This window comes from Rhipicephalus sanguineus, chromosome 9 (genome assembly GCF_013339695.2).
Source record: "Rhipicephalus sanguineus isolate Rsan-2018 chromosome 9, BIME_Rsan_1.4, whole genome shotgun sequence".
Lineage (NCBI taxonomy): Eukaryota > Metazoa > Arthropoda > Arachnida > Ixodida > Ixodidae > Rhipicephalus > Rhipicephalus sanguineus.
The window spans coordinates 16257090-16275742 of record NC_051184.2 but is presented as its reverse complement, the minus strand read 5'-3'; the positions used below and the strand labels follow the sequence as shown (position 1 = coordinate 16275742).

General features: G+C 42.1%; 2 protein-coding genes across 2 annotated transcripts in view; one reads left to right on the top strand and one right to left on the bottom strand.

Annotated features, from left to right (window-relative positions):
* The first annotated feature begins 175 nt into the window (after positions 1 to 175).
* LOC119404651 (protein FAM32A) lies at positions 176 to 4573 on the top strand. The gene is made up of 4 exons (XM_037671234.2): positions 176 to 358; positions 613 to 757; positions 2878 to 2931; positions 4240 to 4573. The coding sequence occupies exons 1-4, from the start codon at positions 294 to 296 to the stop codon at positions 4306 to 4308; spliced, it is 333 nt and encodes a 110-aa protein (XP_037527162.1). The 5' UTR covers positions 176 to 293; the 3' UTR covers positions 4309 to 4573.
* A 2124-nt stretch (positions 4574 to 6697) lies between these two features.
* The window catches only part of LOC119404645 (endoplasmic reticulum metallopeptidase 1), a 53834-nt gene continuing 41878 nt past the window's right edge, over positions 6698 to 18653 (bottom strand). Inside the window, exons 11-14 of the mRNA XM_037671229.2 lie at positions 17644 to 17843; positions 16535 to 16650; positions 15861 to 16036; positions 6698 to 11971 (exon numbers count right to left, since the gene is read on the bottom strand). Of these exons, the coding sequence (XP_037527157.1) occupies positions 11801 to 11971; positions 15861 to 16036; positions 16535 to 16650; positions 17644 to 17843 (663 nt within the window). The 3' untranslated portion in view covers positions 6698 to 11800. The remainder of the gene's footprint in view (positions 11972 to 15860; positions 16037 to 16534; positions 16651 to 17643; positions 17844 to 18653) is intronic.

Sequence of the window (18653 nt, the reverse complement as noted above, 5' to 3'; positions counted from 1 at the left end):
GTGGTGTACGTCGCCAAAATGTCATTTAAACACCTTATATTCCGGTCGAATAATCATACCAACACGAGACAACGTTTATCGTTGCACTTCCAGAGTGTATTTTATGTGCCCATATTTTTTTTTTCCCCCCCCTAAGAAGGACTCTATTTGCGCAGCCGTATCCACGTTTTAGGCCAAGTCAACGACAGCCAACACAAGCCTCGCAGTCGCAGGAGGGGAGCGGCATCCGCTCATCTCCGTCGTTTTCTGGTGTTCGAGCTGCTGTTGAAGCCTTCGTTTGATAATCCACAACGATGTCCGACTACGACTTGGTGACGAAAGCTCCACTAAAGCTTAAGAGTCCTTCTGGGATTAAAAAGTAAGCCACTCGGTCGCCTGTGTCACACCTGGGCAGGTCTAGGCCGTGTTTGTTTTCAAGCGAGTTGGTTGACTCTCGGCTGATTCGCTGTGGGCCATGTCACAAAATATGTCGTGCGAATGTGCGATGTCTAGGGGTATTCTTGCGGAGCTGACCGAAATCGTTCTCCCGACAACGGAGGCATATTGAGAATGATGGTGCCTGTGAATTGCACCCAAAATTATTCCTTCAGTGTTTCGTTTTGCGTCTTTCAGGAAGAAGAAAAAGGACAAGGATCTCAAGAAGGCTTTGGAACATGTTAGCGTGACTTCACCAGAAGAACAACAGAAGCAACCGGTTGTCAAAGAAATACACAGGACCAATGCGGAGAAGGCATTCTTAAAGATGCAGGAGAAACGGGTAATGTAATTTTTTTTTTTCGTTCCTTTTAATCTTGCTGCGCAAACACTGACAAGTTGTTTGGTCTTGCCGTGCTGTCGGTTGTGCTTAAAAGCTGCTTAATGATCTGCAACGGAGAGTCATCAGATTTCTGTAGTGTAAGGAAAAGAAGTGCGTAGTCGATGCTATGGTTGCATGAAACTGCACCAAGTGTTTGTGATGTGTGAGATGAAAGCGTTGCGTGTCATACAAACTAATCACCACGTATATATGCCACGCTTGAAATAACATTTATTGGTGACAAAATTGGCTGCACTATTATAAATGAATGCACAATCGCCCTCGGCTATAAACTATGTGATTTTTATTTATTGAACATATTACATTAAGTACCTGTGCTTTGTAAATTTGTGTTTGCTTTGTAGAACCTAGCGTACTGCAGAAATGGGTATTTTCGAGCTTGTGGCTGAGGAGCCAGATATTCCTCAAACAGAATTTGCAGTGTACTTTCAACATGCTTCTGAGATTACTTTAGTTGGTGAAATAAACAAAAACTAATGTCAGCATACTCTTTCATGCGAGACTTGTAAATCACTGTGCACTCTGGTATTTCAGACAAGGATACATCACAGGAGATTAATTATCTGTAATTACCTTTATGAAAGGGAATATTGATACCCACCTAATTGTAGCACAATTAAAGCTACAAGGAAATCCATACTTATTTTTAGAAAGAAAATCCCCTTAGTTGAAAAAAAAATTTTCCTGGTTTGGGTACAAATAATACCCCTGTCACACGGCACATGTCATTCGCAGCGACTGATTAGGTGTGAATGCCATTTTTGTTGCTGCTACACCGGCATAGTGAATGACATTCACAGCTAATGACATTCGCCCATTGGATGCGTTTCCCGAACTCGTGTAAGCACGACATGTGTAATCTTGACGACAGGTGCTCGGCGAAAGATTACAAAATCGATATCTTAAAGCAAAATGTAATCAATGTTACGGTGCTTATTAATGGCTGTTGTTAACTTTTCTATAACTTTTTGACATACAGCATGATAGTTACAGCAACTTGTGCAACTATATTCTTGTTCCCAGACTCCAACTTGACGCCAACCGCTCCTTTCAGCCACGTTTACAAACGCTCGTTTGTTCTTCTTTTTCAATTCCTCCATTTTGTTTTGGTGAACTGGTGCTGTGGTAGCAAGGCCAGAATTTGGCATGCAATATCTCTGCCAGCCATGGAAGCAAACTCTGCAGTTTCATCAACGAAGAATAACAAGAAGCAGAAAGTGCAATGGACTGACGACAAACATTTATATCAATGGTGAATGCCATTTTGTACACCCGTGTAGACCAGGAACGCAAGGTCGCAATGACATTCAGTTTGAATATCATTTACTGCGAATGACATTACGTGTGCCATGTGTCAGGGGTATATCGCTTCATTTTGACAGGCCCACGTACTGTGTGATGTCAGTGCTAGTTAATGAACACCAGATGGTCAAAATTTTCGTAGCCCTCCACTACGGCGTGTCTCATAGTCATATCATAATTCTGGCACGTAAACCCCCAATATTATTATTATTCTATTCTGCAATCAGCTTCATTGCATGGATTTAACAACCCAACAGTACTAAGCGCAAAAATTTTTGGATGAGGGATGTCAACACTGTATTTCGTCTGAAAATTTTTGTGCTAAGTATTGTCGAGTATGGAGTACCACCTAGCTCAAACCATCAAATAGTTAAGGATCTAGCATTTATTGTACTTTTTCTTTTTGAAATACTGTAAAAAGAACTGGCATACTCAACAATATGAATAGCTTGTTTTCAGGAAAGGGCCATCACTTATGCCCTGTGTATTAGCATAACATTTATGACAAGGCTTCTCTTGGCATTACAGATAATGTGTTCATATAACTTTTTTTTTTTCACTTCGCTATTCTATGGTATTTTGCTTTATTTTGTGTTGTTATGCGTTTATTGCATTTTTCTGTTATGCATTCCATAAATTGTTACTTAAACATGTTTGCTTTCCCACTGTGCCATGCTCGACAGAGCCCTCAGGGTATTTAAATAAATAAACGCTTGCAGCAGTGAAAGTATATGGTGTCCAACTTTTCTTTTTCACAGCAAATTGAAAGAATCATGGAAAAAGCATCGAAGACGCACAAGCAAAGGGTGGAGGCAAGTGGTGGCAATTTTTTTATATATTTATTTTTTTTAAATACATACTTGGTTGATAACTGTGTTGAATGTGACATGAGGTTTGATAAGCTGATGTGCAGGTGAAATTCGTTGAGGATGTTCAGAAACGGCTAGAAAATTATCTCAACAACTAGCAGCAAATGTGACCTTTTATGTTTTGTTTTCATGAAGATGTGAGTGGACTGGCTCTATTATCTTTGAAACCAAAAACAGTGTCTGATGGCACAGGTATTGTTAAACCATACTTTTTGGTTAACTCACAGTAGTTACATTTTTTTATATGCTACATGCCATTCGACCTTTTTTTTATGCCAGTTTACAGATAAGGCTTGAGCAAGGTACAGAAAGAAACAGAATATTTATGTAAGAGGCTTCAGGCATAACTCATGTATTTAACAAAGGGTCATGATCAATAAGTACAATGTGTTTGGTAATGTACCGTATATACTTGTGTAATGGCCACAGTTTTCTTTTTTTTTTTGTGTGATTTGGGGTGAAATTCACAGGTGTGGCCAGTACACAAAGAAAGACACAATATATTTTTGTTTCGCATATTTTTTCAGCGTTAACTTGCCTTTATTAAAGTGCTGAAGTGCAGTACTCACTTGTGCTGGGAGAGGTGGAAAATAACCTTGATCACTTTCACGCAATTGCAAGAATATTCTTCCTCGCCCTTGTATTCCTCCTCCTCCTCTTTACTTGTCGCGTCTTCAAAATCGCCTCTGTCCCTCATGAGGTCGTCCTCCTTTCCATCGAATATCTTCAAGATTCCCATGACCTTGAAGCTTTTCCACACCGTCTTGAAGGAAACACCACCCTGCCCTTCGAAATTCCAGTCGTACACATCCTCAAAAGACGTCCCCTTCAGCCTTCTGGTCCGTGTTGTTTGGTGGATGGTAGCACCTCGGAGGCAGCTGCTAAGTCTTGAAGGCTGTTCTTTTGTTACCTGTAGGCGCCGAAGACCGCTGCCTTGTTTTACCCCCAGAAAAAGAAAAACAAAAAGAATGCTTCGGCATTCTCGCTTTGCACGACAGTTAACACCGCTAACCTTCTCAAAAATTAAGGGCGAAGATAAGACACGGATAATTTTTAAAATATATTTCGGAGGGATTCCTTAAAAAAGTTTTGGGTGCGACTTTTACATGTGTGCGGCCATTACAAGAGTACATACGGTAGATTGTTTTTATATTCATCAGAGTTCCTTCTCTTTGTGCTGCACACATGGTAATTATCTGTTGTAATATTTATTGGTATGCGCTAACACAAACCAGGCTTTCTCTATTACAGGAATTCAACCGGCACTTGGACTCACTGACAGAGCATTACGACATTCCCAAAGTGAGCTGGACAAAATAAGCATCATTCGCGTGGTTCTTGGCAGGACGTTTGCTTTCAAGGACATTCATCAATTTGTGCTGCGGTGAACTGTGCTCATCTCAAAGACTCGTGGTAACTATAAGCATGTACATAGGCTGAAGGCAGTACCACACACGTGCATTGTGTTCAGTCAGTTTACGCAAGTTGAATCATTGTGAATTTTAGCACGTGAATCTGTGTGTGGAGCCATAAGACTTCCCAGCTGTATATTGGTAAAAATAAAGTGGCCCTTCTGACAAGGAAATGTGCCCTATGCTAACATAGCTCTGTGTTTCATGAATATATTGAGATGGTATAGATGAATACTACAAGGCAGGGGCGCAGCCAGAAATTTTTTTCGGGGGGGGGGGGGGGTTCAACCATACTTTATGTATATTCGTGCGTGCGTTTGTATGTGTGCGTGTATATATACGCAAGCAAAACTGAAAAATTTCGGGGGGTTTAAACCCCCTCCCCTCCCCCCCCCCCTTTGCTACGCCCCTGCTACAAGGTCTTGGTGAGGCTTGTCGAGCAGTCAGTTGGGCTGCTTTTTCTTTTGCAAACATGAGTTTTCTTGGTAGAAAAGCTGGAATAAACTTGACTTGCTACACCACAAAGGCACTCCCATTGTGGGGAACACACTGTTCTCGTGCATTCCTTAAAGTTTTGCCCACATGGCTCACACATCTTCTGGAATCTAGTTTCTGTGCATAGTAGTACAACGAAGCTGGAGTCGTTAGCTGCACAACGAGAGATGGCAAGAGTGCCTCACCGCACATAATGCCCGGGTGGCCTGAGCCCGGGCCGGCAACCTTGCAGGTGTTTTTTTTTTTCTTAATAAAGTTTTTTCCGTCCGTCCGTCCGTCCGTTCCTGCGCTGGCACCACCCGACACGAGAGGAACTTGCTTTCTCCTCTTCGGCATCTTCAACTTGGGGACAGTGTTGCATGCAGTCTGTTTGCATGCTTGACAGTGCTCTGTGGGACTAAACCACAGATGGTCTTCCTATTAATTCGCCCAAATTCGTGAGACTAAACCCACGAATGACTTAGGCATAGGTGTACAGAAGGTGCTATAAATGCCCTTTTGTTGATTTGAACTGCTGTGTCTTTCACCAAAGAATAAGAATGGGCTGGAGGAGGCAAAAACGCAAGCATAATATGACGGTTATTGTTTTGTGCAAGATCAGAACAGGGTGCAAACCTTTTCAGAGCGCAGAGCACGGGCATATGTAGTGCATTCTCTAAGACATACAACTGAAGCTATTTAATGAACTGTTCACCATGTTCAAATTATTTCGTTAAATCTGGGAGTTCGTAAAATCGAAAAAGATTTTTCGGTCCTTCTTAATCTAAAATTGTAAAATGGAGATACCCAAAAGCTACTACGCATTGTTTTTGCTTCCAACCCAAGCCTATGCGTGTGAAAAGTCGGCAAGGCCGGCCTGTACATTGACACTCCCATGTCGCCTGGACATATGGGGCATGTCCGGGCGATGCAGGCCACGCAGACGTTCACTCAGCTGTTGGAAGCTATTGACATGCGAAGAGGCAGAGAACAAATGCAGTGATTGTGCGAGGAGATGATCAGTGCTATCTGCCCATCAATCGTGAGACAATGAATGCAACCACCGCCACCCCTAGCACCATCCGGTATGTAAGGGCGCTACCAACTGTAGAGTCTGTTCCATATATTGCCAGCGAGTGCAGCCTCATGAAAATAAAGCTAGGGCCATGACTAGGACGCCTAGATGTTTTAATGCGATATTGTTACAGCGCATACTTGAAGAAAAACCGGTCTCTGTCAGAATTAGAAGGAAATTACTGCCTTTTCACTTAGTTATTTCAGGAAAAACAGTTAAATTGGGTTCGGTGGCTAGGTTAGTTCTTCGGGTTGATCACAACATTGAACGCTATGAGTATTTGCCGGGGAATGGAAATTTCTTCGTTAGATCGAATTTTAACTGTATTGGGGTTCGTGCCTTGTGCCAACACTGGGCTTATGTCACTTGGGAAGAAGCTTAGTACTAGGGCTTTTTGCTTCGCAATGAAGGTATTCCGCTAGCGGAAGGGTTTGGGCTGTTTCATAGAGCAATAAAATGAGAAGAATTAGCAGCTGAGAATTCATTGCACCTTGCACAACATACAAAACAGTGATTCCTCTTGTCTGTATCATAAAAGTCGAGATTAACATACTAATATTAGCACCTTTTCTACATAACCTCAATAATGTGACGAGACTTCGCTGTATGGTTGGTCAACTTCAAGTTTGCATCACCCACGACACATACAGAGTGTCACTTCATGCAAACTACTCTCAGTTATATACTTTTCAGCATAATCCCAAGTTAGAGTTGTGTTTCATGCATGCCACAATAAATCGAATTCATCTCCCAGAAAGAAAAAAAGCCTTTATTCCTCAACAGCTTCACTGCTCTCGTAGCCAGTCTAAAAACACAGCAGACATCACCTGGCAAGTTAAGTTCAACCAGCTTGACACAAACTGGCTACATTGGGCACTACGCAGGTGTAGCACATTTTTTTTCCCCTTTAAATCTGCTGTGGCCTTGTGACCAAGCCACAGCAGAACAATGATGCAGTTACTTCGACTTTTACGAGCAGCAATATTATGCATTAGTGCAGCCAGTTTAAGTAAAGGTAAAACACATTTTACAGGCTTCTACAGAACCTAAAAGGATACTAAAGGCAAAAATTAGGTCAAATAATGACTACAAACTACACTGCATAATTTTTTTGTGTGTGTGTGTGCATTCTGAGCCAAAAGAAAACTTAGCTGAAGGGAAAAGTATGGTTGAAGAAAGCAGAATGTTTCTCCATGAATTTGAGTTGCTGGCAAAAAGACAATGCGCCTCGTTCATGGCTGCAATTAAATTGCAGCACACAAGCGCTATGTGGCGTTGAAGATCTCCAGGGCCACGCTTTGCACACACAATTGTCAAGATACAGGGCAGCGCAGAAAGGTCGTAATCTGAGAGTTTTTCAGCAAAACGACTAAGCTGCTTATTTTCTTGCACATTCATATTCCATCTAATCTGCCTAGGTAAGCAGTCAATGTCGGTAGTTGCCCAGGGGTTGATGCATCAGCGAAAGCTGGTCTTGTGCTTAACAGGACTCTGGTGCCACTTGTCCAGAGCCTCAAGTTTATTTTCGAAGCTGCTCTTAGCCACACTGGTGTATTTTGTTTTATGATGCAATCATTCTCATCATCACCACCAGTGTTTTGGAAGTCCATAGTAGCTGAACAAAGGCCTGTTCCAGGAAGCTCAGGCTTACCCCACATACTCCAGCTAATGCCATTTTTCATGACTTGATAACATCGTCACACTACCCAATCCTTTGCTGCCTTTAACTGTGCTTCCTTTTCCTTGGCACTCAATGTTGCTCTATTGCACTGCACTAGCTATATCAACATTCAGTGGCACGCTAATGGACCACCTGTTATGTCTTATGAATTACGTGAACTACTAGTGTAGCTGGACCTAATTTCTGCCTTTAGTGCCCCTCTAAGAACAGCACTGGGCTAGTACTTAAAATGTTTAAGCAAGCAGACTCTGCATTGTCACAGAGGCGAAGAAGGCACACGCCGTTGTACAACGCAGTTGCAACTATGTCACAGGCACAGCAATACAAAACGCTATCACAACTCCTTGAATATATCTCTTAGTAGATCACAGACTTCCTTTTTTTGTTGTTTTTGTTGCATCCTAGACAACCTGTTGGACACTGAAGCATGTCGTTTGCAGGGAGGTTTTTGTTGTGCCTCTTCACACGGCCAGGTGTTTGCTTTTCAATTTGGTGTTTGGTTCCAATGAGAATTCCAATAAGATACATGCAAGCAAGAAATCACATTTTTGGCAGCATGCAGCTGCCCTCTGGAAATATGAAGTGCTGAAGACTTCATAGCTTCTTGAAGTAATTTAACACGTCAGATTTGACTTACGCACAATACCTAACAACCACGACAACCTTGCTGCCGACACTACCCGTTGTTCAGGTCATTGACTAGGCTAGCATAGTGTGCACATCAAGTTAAAATGCAGTGTTTTATTATCGGTATGCTGGCCGCATATTTTGTGTGCCCTCATCAGTGTGTCTTCCAATACTTCTTCACTGGTCAAGAAACTCCAGCAGACTTCTGCATAGAAGGGACAAAACCTAACTGCCAGAGGGATCATATCAATAGAAGGTGAATGGGTGGAGCTCAATGGGACAAGTCATGTGAAACAATTGCAGTAATGCCCTGCTTAGTAAGTAGATCGCAAGTCAGCCTTGAAGAAAAAGAACTATATTTTGTTATTGCAGATATGCGATGCACAGAGCACCATCTTCAGTCATCTCACCTGGAAAAAATAAAGGTGGCTCTGGGCTGTAATAGCAGCCATTATGTGCTAATTTATATATGTATCCAAATACACTATGGTTCTTACATGACCTACCGCTCCATTGTAGCCATATGACAGCACTATCACATTGCTTTTCTGGAACACTTTAAGTACTCCATTTATTATGGAAAAGTTGCCTGACCATGAAAAGGAAATATTGAAAGTCCGTAGCATTAAGGATGAATGCACACTCAAATCCTGCAATATCAAACCACCTTTGCTATTCTGGAAATTTTTTCGAAAGAAAATTGTCAGACATTCAAGGTTTTGCGTCTAGATGCCTTGCTTGCAAGGTAGGGCAAAGGGGGGGCTACTTAGCTTGTACCAGCGACACACATCTTAGAATGCTTGCAAACGGGACACTAAATGATTAAAAGTTAACGAAAAGGACGTGGTAGTGGTGGCAGAAAGGCCTCAGTCTCCCTGCTTCACGAATGCTCTAGTGCAGGGCAGTTTAAGTGCACAGTCTGTGACAGTAGGCACCTGTCAGCACTTCATAAATACAGTAAACTGTAAATAAACATCTAAACAACATTGGTCCGCGAGAATAGCACATCAAACTTTGAGATGATGTCTTTTTTTTCTGAATGACACATGATGAATGATGAACAATTTCTTTTGGACGAGAAACCCATAGTCAAAGCAGCCTGTAACCCCCCCCCCCCACCCCCACCCCCCTCTTTCTTTTCATGAATGATAGTGTGACTAGGCCATGGATTATGCAGAGCTTTACACAACCAAATTTTTTTGCGCACAATGATATGTTGCATAGTCCAGGGCGTAAAAGATTAAAAACACTCTCCGTAAACCACATGCATAATGGACTAGAATGCGTCAAATGTGGCTAATAACAAGCATGGCTCTATGCCAACTTATATTGAAGGCACGATGAAAATTGTATAACACCTAACAGATGTGGAGCATGCATATTTTGGAGGACGAGACATTCCTAAAGAAAATGTGCGAAGCATCTTGTCTTCAAGCACGTCTAAGGAATGTAACTAATCATCCAACGCAACCCATAGTTGACAATTTCAATGATTATTCCTAAAATGTTGTTTTATCAAACTGCAAATACACATTTGTGATATGGCATAATGCTATATGTGTTGTGAATTTAGATTCTACCCTGTGCACCTAACAGCTTGGTTTTAATGCACTGCACAAGCATCGACTAGCATATCCACCGGGATTAATAACAAACTGTTGGCTTTTGAGGTATATGAAAAAGTCTCTATAAACATAATTTGTACAAATTTCAGCTAAGCAACTGATGAGTTCACTACAAAAAGCTGTTTTACCTTTAGTCAACCTGATGCAGGCTTGGTATGCAATCTTTACTCAAGGAAGCTTATTCCATCATGATGCAGATTAAAGCTCAGAAAAGCTAAGGTTCAGTAAGATCATCCTGAGAAAACATATTGTGCTATAATTCACTCAATGGTTCCAGGAACTGCTGCGAAACTCCATAAAGTTTGAAACAGTCTGCTCATGTTGTAGCGTAGAAAAATTAACATGTGTGGTGCTGTCTATATGACTATGATAACCCTTAACATAGCACACTCATCTTGGACAATGGTATGCTCACAGGCTTGATGTGTTTTAAGCACCGCATCCTGTTCACAACACAAAACTTGCACACTCTTTCTCTGTGCGTCCTCGTAACAGTTCTACTGCACCGCACACAACCAAATGCCAAGAATGGCTGTTTGTGAGGAGGGAAAAACCTGCTTACGTTAATCATCTTAATGGCAGTGCACATGCTAATCCGACGACATCTCTCAACTTTACCTGTTCTATTTGCACCTAATAGGTGCTCTTCATTCGTTCTAATTCTACAGCTACATGAGTTAAGTGGCAAATTGTCTCAAAAATTACTTGCCTACAATCTCGCACTCAACACAAGCCACACGCACAGGTCTGTGTAAGTTCAGTCTTGGCAATCAGTTTCACAAACGTGCCTGCACGTCAATGTGTTCCTAGAACACTGCTCCTTAGTACACAACAGCTGTGCATAGTTTGGCATTGCTTGCACAGATAAATGCACTAGACTTCCCCACAACAGTGCAAACCTCGAGAACGTACACACAAACTTCGGCAACCTTTGTTCAAACTTAAGTATGTGCTTCTACATGGCCGACCAAACTGCAAAAAAAGGTATTGCAAGAAGTGTGAATGTGATGTGGCAAGTTCTTCTTCAAAGAAAAGGTGTTCAATGCCAAACAAAAAAATAATCCCACAGTTTCAAAAGCAAGGAACATGAAGCATTTTTTAGAAGAATGCAGAATGGTCCCTCATAATAACAGCTCAGCCAAACAGGACAACCTACAGAATGCGAAGCTTTATGCGACATCCTGACTAACAAACAACATAACAAAATAAATGTTGGTGACACACCGTTCTAAGAGGCCTCTCCTTGTAAACTTCAAAAACGAGTTATGAGTGGAGCTATTTGGCTACCGCATCAGGAACATTTGCTTAAAAGATATTTGTTGCTCGCAGTATTAAAACGTTCTGCAGTGAAGTACTTCACATTCATTCATTTTCGTTTTAAATTACAAGATGCTGTCATAAAAGATAGTTCTTCTCTATGTGCAGTCACATATTTCATGGCTGTTATATATGCGCTATGCTTGACTACTCCACAAACTAGGAGCACTTACGTATTGCTGCAAAGTGCCAACTGCAAAAGTGATTGTAGCAATAATATGACGCTCTGTAATGTTTATCTATATATGCACATTTGTGCCCACTGCGGCAGGTAGTGTTTGCCAAGCAGAGGCCTACTTAGAACAAACAACAAAAATATCTGTACAGGCGGCACTATCTGCCAGCGCTCTCATCGAGACAACGACCGGTAGCAGAATGTCTTCAGGTTCATAGTAGTGGCCTGATAGCCTAACAAACGGCGCAGCTGTTGCACCTTCCACACAAGAAGTGCTCACTGTGCAAAATCCTGAGGACGGCCAATGCACAACATTCCTCCTGGTGGTCACATGTTTTGGAATCTCCAAAATGACAAACAACAGCGGCATGCCAGGCTCTCATTGACTGCTCACAACACTTGGCCACTGTGTGAAATGCAGTGACTTTAGAAGACATAGAAGTCTGAACTTGATGTCCAGGCAGTGGCATGAATCCATTCGGGCAATTCGTTGAGGAACTTTACAAAGGCTGGCTGCTTGTGCTCAGACTTCTGAAGGTGGTACGTGTGGAAGGCAATGTCCACAATAGGTTTGCTTGTTGGGTAGCCATGGGGTAGCTGCCATTACAAGAGCAAAGAGAAATGTTACACTGATGAGATGTAGCTTGGTAAGATCGTCCAGTCAATCATCATTATAGTTTATAATTGATGAAGTGGCACAAAAATGCCTAACACGAAAGTTATATCCAATATTTGTTATAGGTACTATGAGCACTGTAAGCCCACTGGAAAATGAAGACCTCTCCTGCGTATATCGAGTGACCGAAGTGCAGAATCAACGAAACTAGCTGTGTAGGCACAGAATGATGCAATTCAACAGTAAAGTAATAGTTATGATGAACGCAAGTAACACAACAGAAACACCAGCTCCCCCTACGCAGGACACAAGTTGAAACTGGGACTAATAAGCATTTCACCACACATAATCTAGTAATTAGGTACCATGGAAGGACAGATGAGATTGCCACAAAATGCAGCAGGAGTCTCGCTTTCTTCAACTGCTTTTGTGCACTTGTTTAACGTAAGCACAAAGCAAGGTAGCACACATTTACACCACTGGCAGCCTCAAATATATATAGTAGTATAACTGTAGCGGCCATAAGCGCAACTACGAGGGGGGGGGGGGGGGCAGTGGGGCTCATGCCCGCACCGGATGGCTTCACGGGTGGACAGAGCCTCCACCCCCAGCCCAAGATTTGTTATTTTTGAAGAGCTTGGCTTGGGTCCGCATCCATTCACATTAGACTGTTGGCCCTCCTGTATGGTAGCTATTTCACAAAGCCCTTTTTATTCCCGCTTCTTTTTCCTTTGAAGCTTTTAAAATCTGGATCTAGTGCCAGTGAGGGGTCAAACATACAATGGAAAATGCCCCTCATATCGATTTATATGTGAGGAATATGTTGTCTGGATGAACAACTGAAATGCTCACTTCAGCTGCGACAGGCTAAAAAAAGTCTTGAATTGTGCAGTGACGTTTCTTGGTTTTTAGACATCAAAAAATCAAGGCAGCTTCACTCTAGTGGTTCCAAGCCTAAAGGAAGTGTGGAGCTGGGCGGCCTTCCTAGTCTGTCTTTACTGTCTCTTTTTTTGTCTGTTTATTTCTATTTATTTATTTATTTATTTCGGTCTCTATCTATTTCTTTCTCTTTCATGCTCTCTCTATGTTTATTTCTCTTTCTTCCCTTTTTTCTCGCTTTATTTCTCACTTCCTCTTCCTTTCTATATCTCTCTCTCTTTCTTTCTATCTCTCCCTCTCTTTCTTTCTCTTTTTGTCTTGCTCTCTGTTTTTTCTACCTCTTTTTTGTGAGCATTTCTTTCTCTATCTTTGCACCTTTCTCTGTATTTCTTCCCTTTCTTTCTCTCTATACTATACAAGGCTATGTTATGCTTCACCCTCCTTCAGAGTACTCCTTTCCCTCCTGCCCACCCTCACTTCCCCACCCCCTTGCCATACTACACTATACAAGGCTATATTACACTCTACTCTCTCCCCTCCTCCTTTCCCTCATCACCCACCACGGTGGTCTAGTGGTCGCGGTGTTCGACTGGTGACCCAAAGGTCGCGGGATCGGATCCCAGCAGCGGCAGCCACGTTTTCGATAGAGGTGATAGTGCTAAAGACCTGTGTACTTAGATTTAGGTGCACGTTAAATAGGGTTGCCACCTATTCCCCCAAAAAAACCCAGCCCTTCGATGGGGTGGGGTGGGGCTAACAGGAGATTAAATTAATGTTGAACAATAGATGCTATGTCAAGTATGTAACATTGTAACATTGCTTTCCTTAATAATAATAATAATAATAATAATAATAATAATAATAATAATAATAATAATAATAATAATAATAATATCTGGGGTTTAACGTCCCAAAACCACGATATGATTATGAGAGACGCCGTAGTGGAGGGCTCCGGAAATTTCGACCACCTGGGGTTCTTTGCACCCAAATCTAAGCACACGGGCCTCAAACATTTTCGCCTCCATCGAAAATGCAGCCACCGCGACAGGGATTCGATCTCGCGACCTTCAGGTCAGCAATCGAGCGCCATAACCACTAGACCACCGTGGCGGGGCAACATTGCTTTCCTTGAGCCAAATAAACCTAATAAACAAACAAAAACAGCACACTGAGCTAACCAACTACTAGTCTAATTGCTGGCATAAAAATACCCGTGACTGAAATGACGCTTCGCTCATTGCTCTGACTGTGCTGCACTGAAGAGGAACCACAATACTTTGTCCATAAAAAGCTCTTCTTTGCGTCTGAATCCAACAGACGAACGTTAAAATGTACAGAGTGCATATGCCAAAAAAAATGTCAGATATTCGTGTGCCATACATGCGCAATAATATGCTCTATTCCAATGATTGCTATGCTTGAAGGGATCCTAGAAAATGGTTGACTAATAGTGTGAAATTTCTGGTGATTGGCAACAAACATTTACTGCTGTAGTTGTTGAACTGATGCATAAAACACCCAAAAAAATAAATAATCACGCTATTATGACAAAAAAAAACGGCCAATGGCGTTCGGTGAGGACCAGCAACCAGCCCGCTATCTAAAAAACCGGCCGGACTGGTCTAAAACCGGACAAATGGCAACCCTAACGTTAAAGAACTCCAGGTGGTGGAAACTTTCCGGAGCCCTCCACTACGGCGTCTCTTATAGTCATATCGTGGTTTTGGGACGTTAAACGTCAACAATTATTGTTATTATCATCCTTTCCCTCATCATCACCCTCACTTTCCTTTTCCATTTGAAGGATTGTAGGTATGCGAATTCGAATCCTGTCTCGCCAGGAATTTCCCACTTTCTTTTTCTCTCTGTTTGTACTCATTCTCTCGCCTGCCAGCGTTATTGCATGCTATGCCGGAAAAATCGGCACACGTAAAGCAGAAGGTGAAGAAGAGGACAAAGAAAGCACGTGCAGGTTCATGATGATGACAATTTCTGTTTGCGACTAATGGGGTGGGGCTTCTCCAATCTTCAACAGCTTTACTGTTAAAGTGCTTCTGAGAATAGAAAACATCCCCAACACAGAGAGCACAGACTTCTCTGCCAAGAAAAAAGTGTAAGTTCTTGGATGTCTACATATGGATGCACTTTCAACGTGCCTATAGAAGTGCCAAGAAAAGATGATGGTGCGCATTTTGTGTTGGTCAGTAAAGGGTTCTACTACCAGTTCTGTCACCGAAGAGCAACTCAAGTGCTCATCCAGAAAACAACTTCGTATACTAGCTTTGCACACGGTGTAATGATACCAAATGGTACTCGCTACTACCTGATAACTATTTTTGGGCATCTCAAATATTGAATTCACTTGTATAATTAAAGCTTCCTGCACCAGCATTACCGCACTATCCCCTGGCAAGTGCAGGTTTTAACAAAGTAAACAAAACATGACAAAGAACACCCAGGAACCCAACTAGCAACATCGCAAAACACAACAACAAAGAGATTCCTCTGAAACAGAAGGCTGCAGAGAAGAGAGTAGTTGGGCCTCCGGACGATGCGCTATGCCTGTGTGCTATGCGTCATGCACAAAAAATGTATCCTCAAGGGAACAGAAATACATCTGAAGTCTCCCACTACAGTGCTTCATAATGAGACCACGGTGCTGGCACGTAAAACTAAAGTGATGTTAAAATTTTTAATTAAAAGGCCAAAAACTGAAAATTTTGCGTGTGTGTGTATGTGCGTGTGAATGGAGAGAGAGAAAGATGGTGGAAGAGCATGCCCCCTCTTCCCGGGGAAATGAAAGCTTTATGCCTATGGCAGTGGCCTACGTCTGGAGCATGTATGCTAGCACCGGCTAAGTTCTCAAAAGCAGAACCCTAAAACCATTCAGCCACTGTTGGAGTTAGGAGCAACAACATTTACCGATACCAAAATTCTTACTAACCAGAAAACACAGTAGTACTATATCCCCAAGCTTTCAACACTTACCTGCAGCTCAATCCAGAATCTCCAGGGTCCCATGTCAACTCCTTGAGAGAGGTAGACAAATGTGGTGTCCCTGTTCTTCCACTTGATGCCTTTGTACGGTGTGCCAGAGGTGAAGGACCAGCGAGTGAGGCTTACACCTTCCCAGGGTGACACGATTAGACCCATATGGCTGGGACCTGCACCACGGTGCATGATATAGTTGTTCTCAGAGCTATTCTTATTTGTTTAATGTTGTTTGTGGTGAATATGAAGATTCAGGTACTACGTACTCAAATTGAGGGTGATTCGGCAGATGTAAGAGACATATCCTTGTAAATACAATATTAATGAGCACTAACAGTCAATAATGCCAAGGAAAGTATAGGGGATGTTAGTAGTAAATGTAAGGTAAAAATGAAGAAAGAAAAGTGGACAAAAAGGTAACTTTTCGGGCGAGTTATTCGAAGGTTGCAGGTTCGGTCCCTGCCTGCGGCAAGTTATCTTTTCGTCCACTTTTTTTTCTTCACATTTACCTTACATTTACTACTAATAACATCCCCTATACTTTCCTTGGCATTATTGTCTGTTAGTGCTCATTAATAGTGTGCATAACAAAGAAAAACGAGCCCATAAAATTAACATTTCTTTCCTATATCCTTGTAAAGTCATCCAAGAGCAGTCATGCTCACTCTCACCTGTCAGTTCGAAGCTGAGCCTTATCGTATTGGTTTTAGTAACATTTCTAGAGAGGAGACGAAATGTTCTGCCCTTGTTGAAGATGGGACCCGGGAAGTCAGCAAAATAGGTTTCCCTAGAAAAATAAATTAAAAAATGATTAAAGAATGACCAGCTTCCAAAAATAAGCATTTTAAATGTACTGCAATCAAGCATTTTCTTTTCTTCTTCATTCCTTCATCTCTTTTTTGTAGAAGAATGCTACACTGAAAAGCAAAATATACAGCATCTGCGTATTACATATCTGATGCCGAACAACTCACCCAACCTCATAAAATGCCTGCCTCATCCCCTTGAAAAACAATGAATGAAAATGTGCCCATAACTCGGTGGCAACAAAAGAGCAGATGCATTTGTAGGTTAGACACCTTTGATATTACAGCCAAGTTGAAGCACCAAAGGATTACTGCTTCTCCAAGGAGACATTACCACTTTCAATCTCTCTGGATTTTTGCCATTAGAGATATGCATAGTTGAAGAGCTTGGCTGCAATGAGGCACCCTAGTACAAACAGGACCGGTCATTCAAGTCTGGCCACACAATCTCTACCCTTTTCATAGACTGCCATGAAGTGGATCATGGAGAGCACTACCACTGAAAGGGAAAGGAACAGCACCTCAGACAAGACGAAGTGAGTTTGTTAGCGTCGTGTCCGTCATCGTCACAATGCACCAACCAGCCCAGTCAGGCACACTGCTGCTGGAGCACTACACGTAATGCTGGTTGTCCTTTGACACAATGAGAAATAAAATTTTTCAGATATGATAGAAAAGGAGCTTCTTTTATTACATGTGTACAATGTCGAGTGTTCTCAGAAGAACTGCACATAATGTGAAATGGGGCATTGGTTATCCTCATATATTCATGTGAATGTGGACTCATGGGCCAAGTGTTGCGAGTTTTGTTTACTGTTCAGCAATGCTGAGGTGAAAAATTTTCTCAGTGAATTATAAAATAACACTGCCTGCATCTACTACTACTACTACCGCCAACACCAAAACATTAAGACAGTTTGCACAAAGTGCAATCAACAAAGCAGAAAATAATCAGTCCTATGAAATATACTCACTTGAGCTTTGAGATGACTGGAAAGTAATATGGCATGCCACAGTAGACGTGCTCATTGCAGTCCACTTTTTTTATCTGGCGCCTTGTTCCTATATGCTGCCGAATAGTGCGTGGACCATTGAAGTCAAGTGGGACAGCCCACACTCCTGCGTCTTGTTTAACCATACTCTGGTGTCTGTCGTAAAACTTTCGCTCCACATTCTGAAACAAATATTAAGCAGTGAACTTAATCAATACTTTCACTGAATAAACCATGTACAAGACTCTGGTGTACAACTGAATATAAACGATATATGCAAAGACACCAGGTATATTGTTCTTAGTGATGTGGTCTTGGTATAGTATGAGTGAAAACTTAGCCATAGTAACTGTGTGTGTGTGTGTGTGTGTGCGTGCGTGCATGTGTGTGTGTGTGTGTAAAAAAAAAAAAAGGAGGGTGACCTTATTTTTAGGTCTGGCGGTCCCATGCCGCCAATTTCCCACAGGGTGGGTGCCCTCCCAGGGAAGGAGAGGCTGGAGGGAAAGCAGACGCCCCCCCCCCCCCCACTTCTCCCTAAAGAACCGCTTTCATTGTAGCTACCCCCACAGGAAAGAAATCCTGGCAGTGCCCCTACCGATCACAATATCCTCATGCATGAAGAAAAAAGTGCTTGTGCCTGTCTGCACCTGTTTCTCTCCATCCTATTTAGTGATATTTCCTTATTAAAAAGTACCTAATGTTTGCATCATCACATCATAATCATCATCATAATCCTCATTGTTATAGTTTTACAGTATCTACTGTGCATGCTGAACATTTGCCGTGCGTGTCTATATCTATGCCCTGCACAAATGCTTTCTCTATGTTGTACATAAAGCTATGCCTGTTTATGTGGGTTTTGGTTTACTACAATCTATACACGATTTCACAATCAGCTCACTTGTACTGACATTTCTCGGCAAGTGTGCCAGTGTCTAGATAAACTGGTGTTCCAAGGCACTATACAGTTCGCCTATTAGAAGTAATGGTTG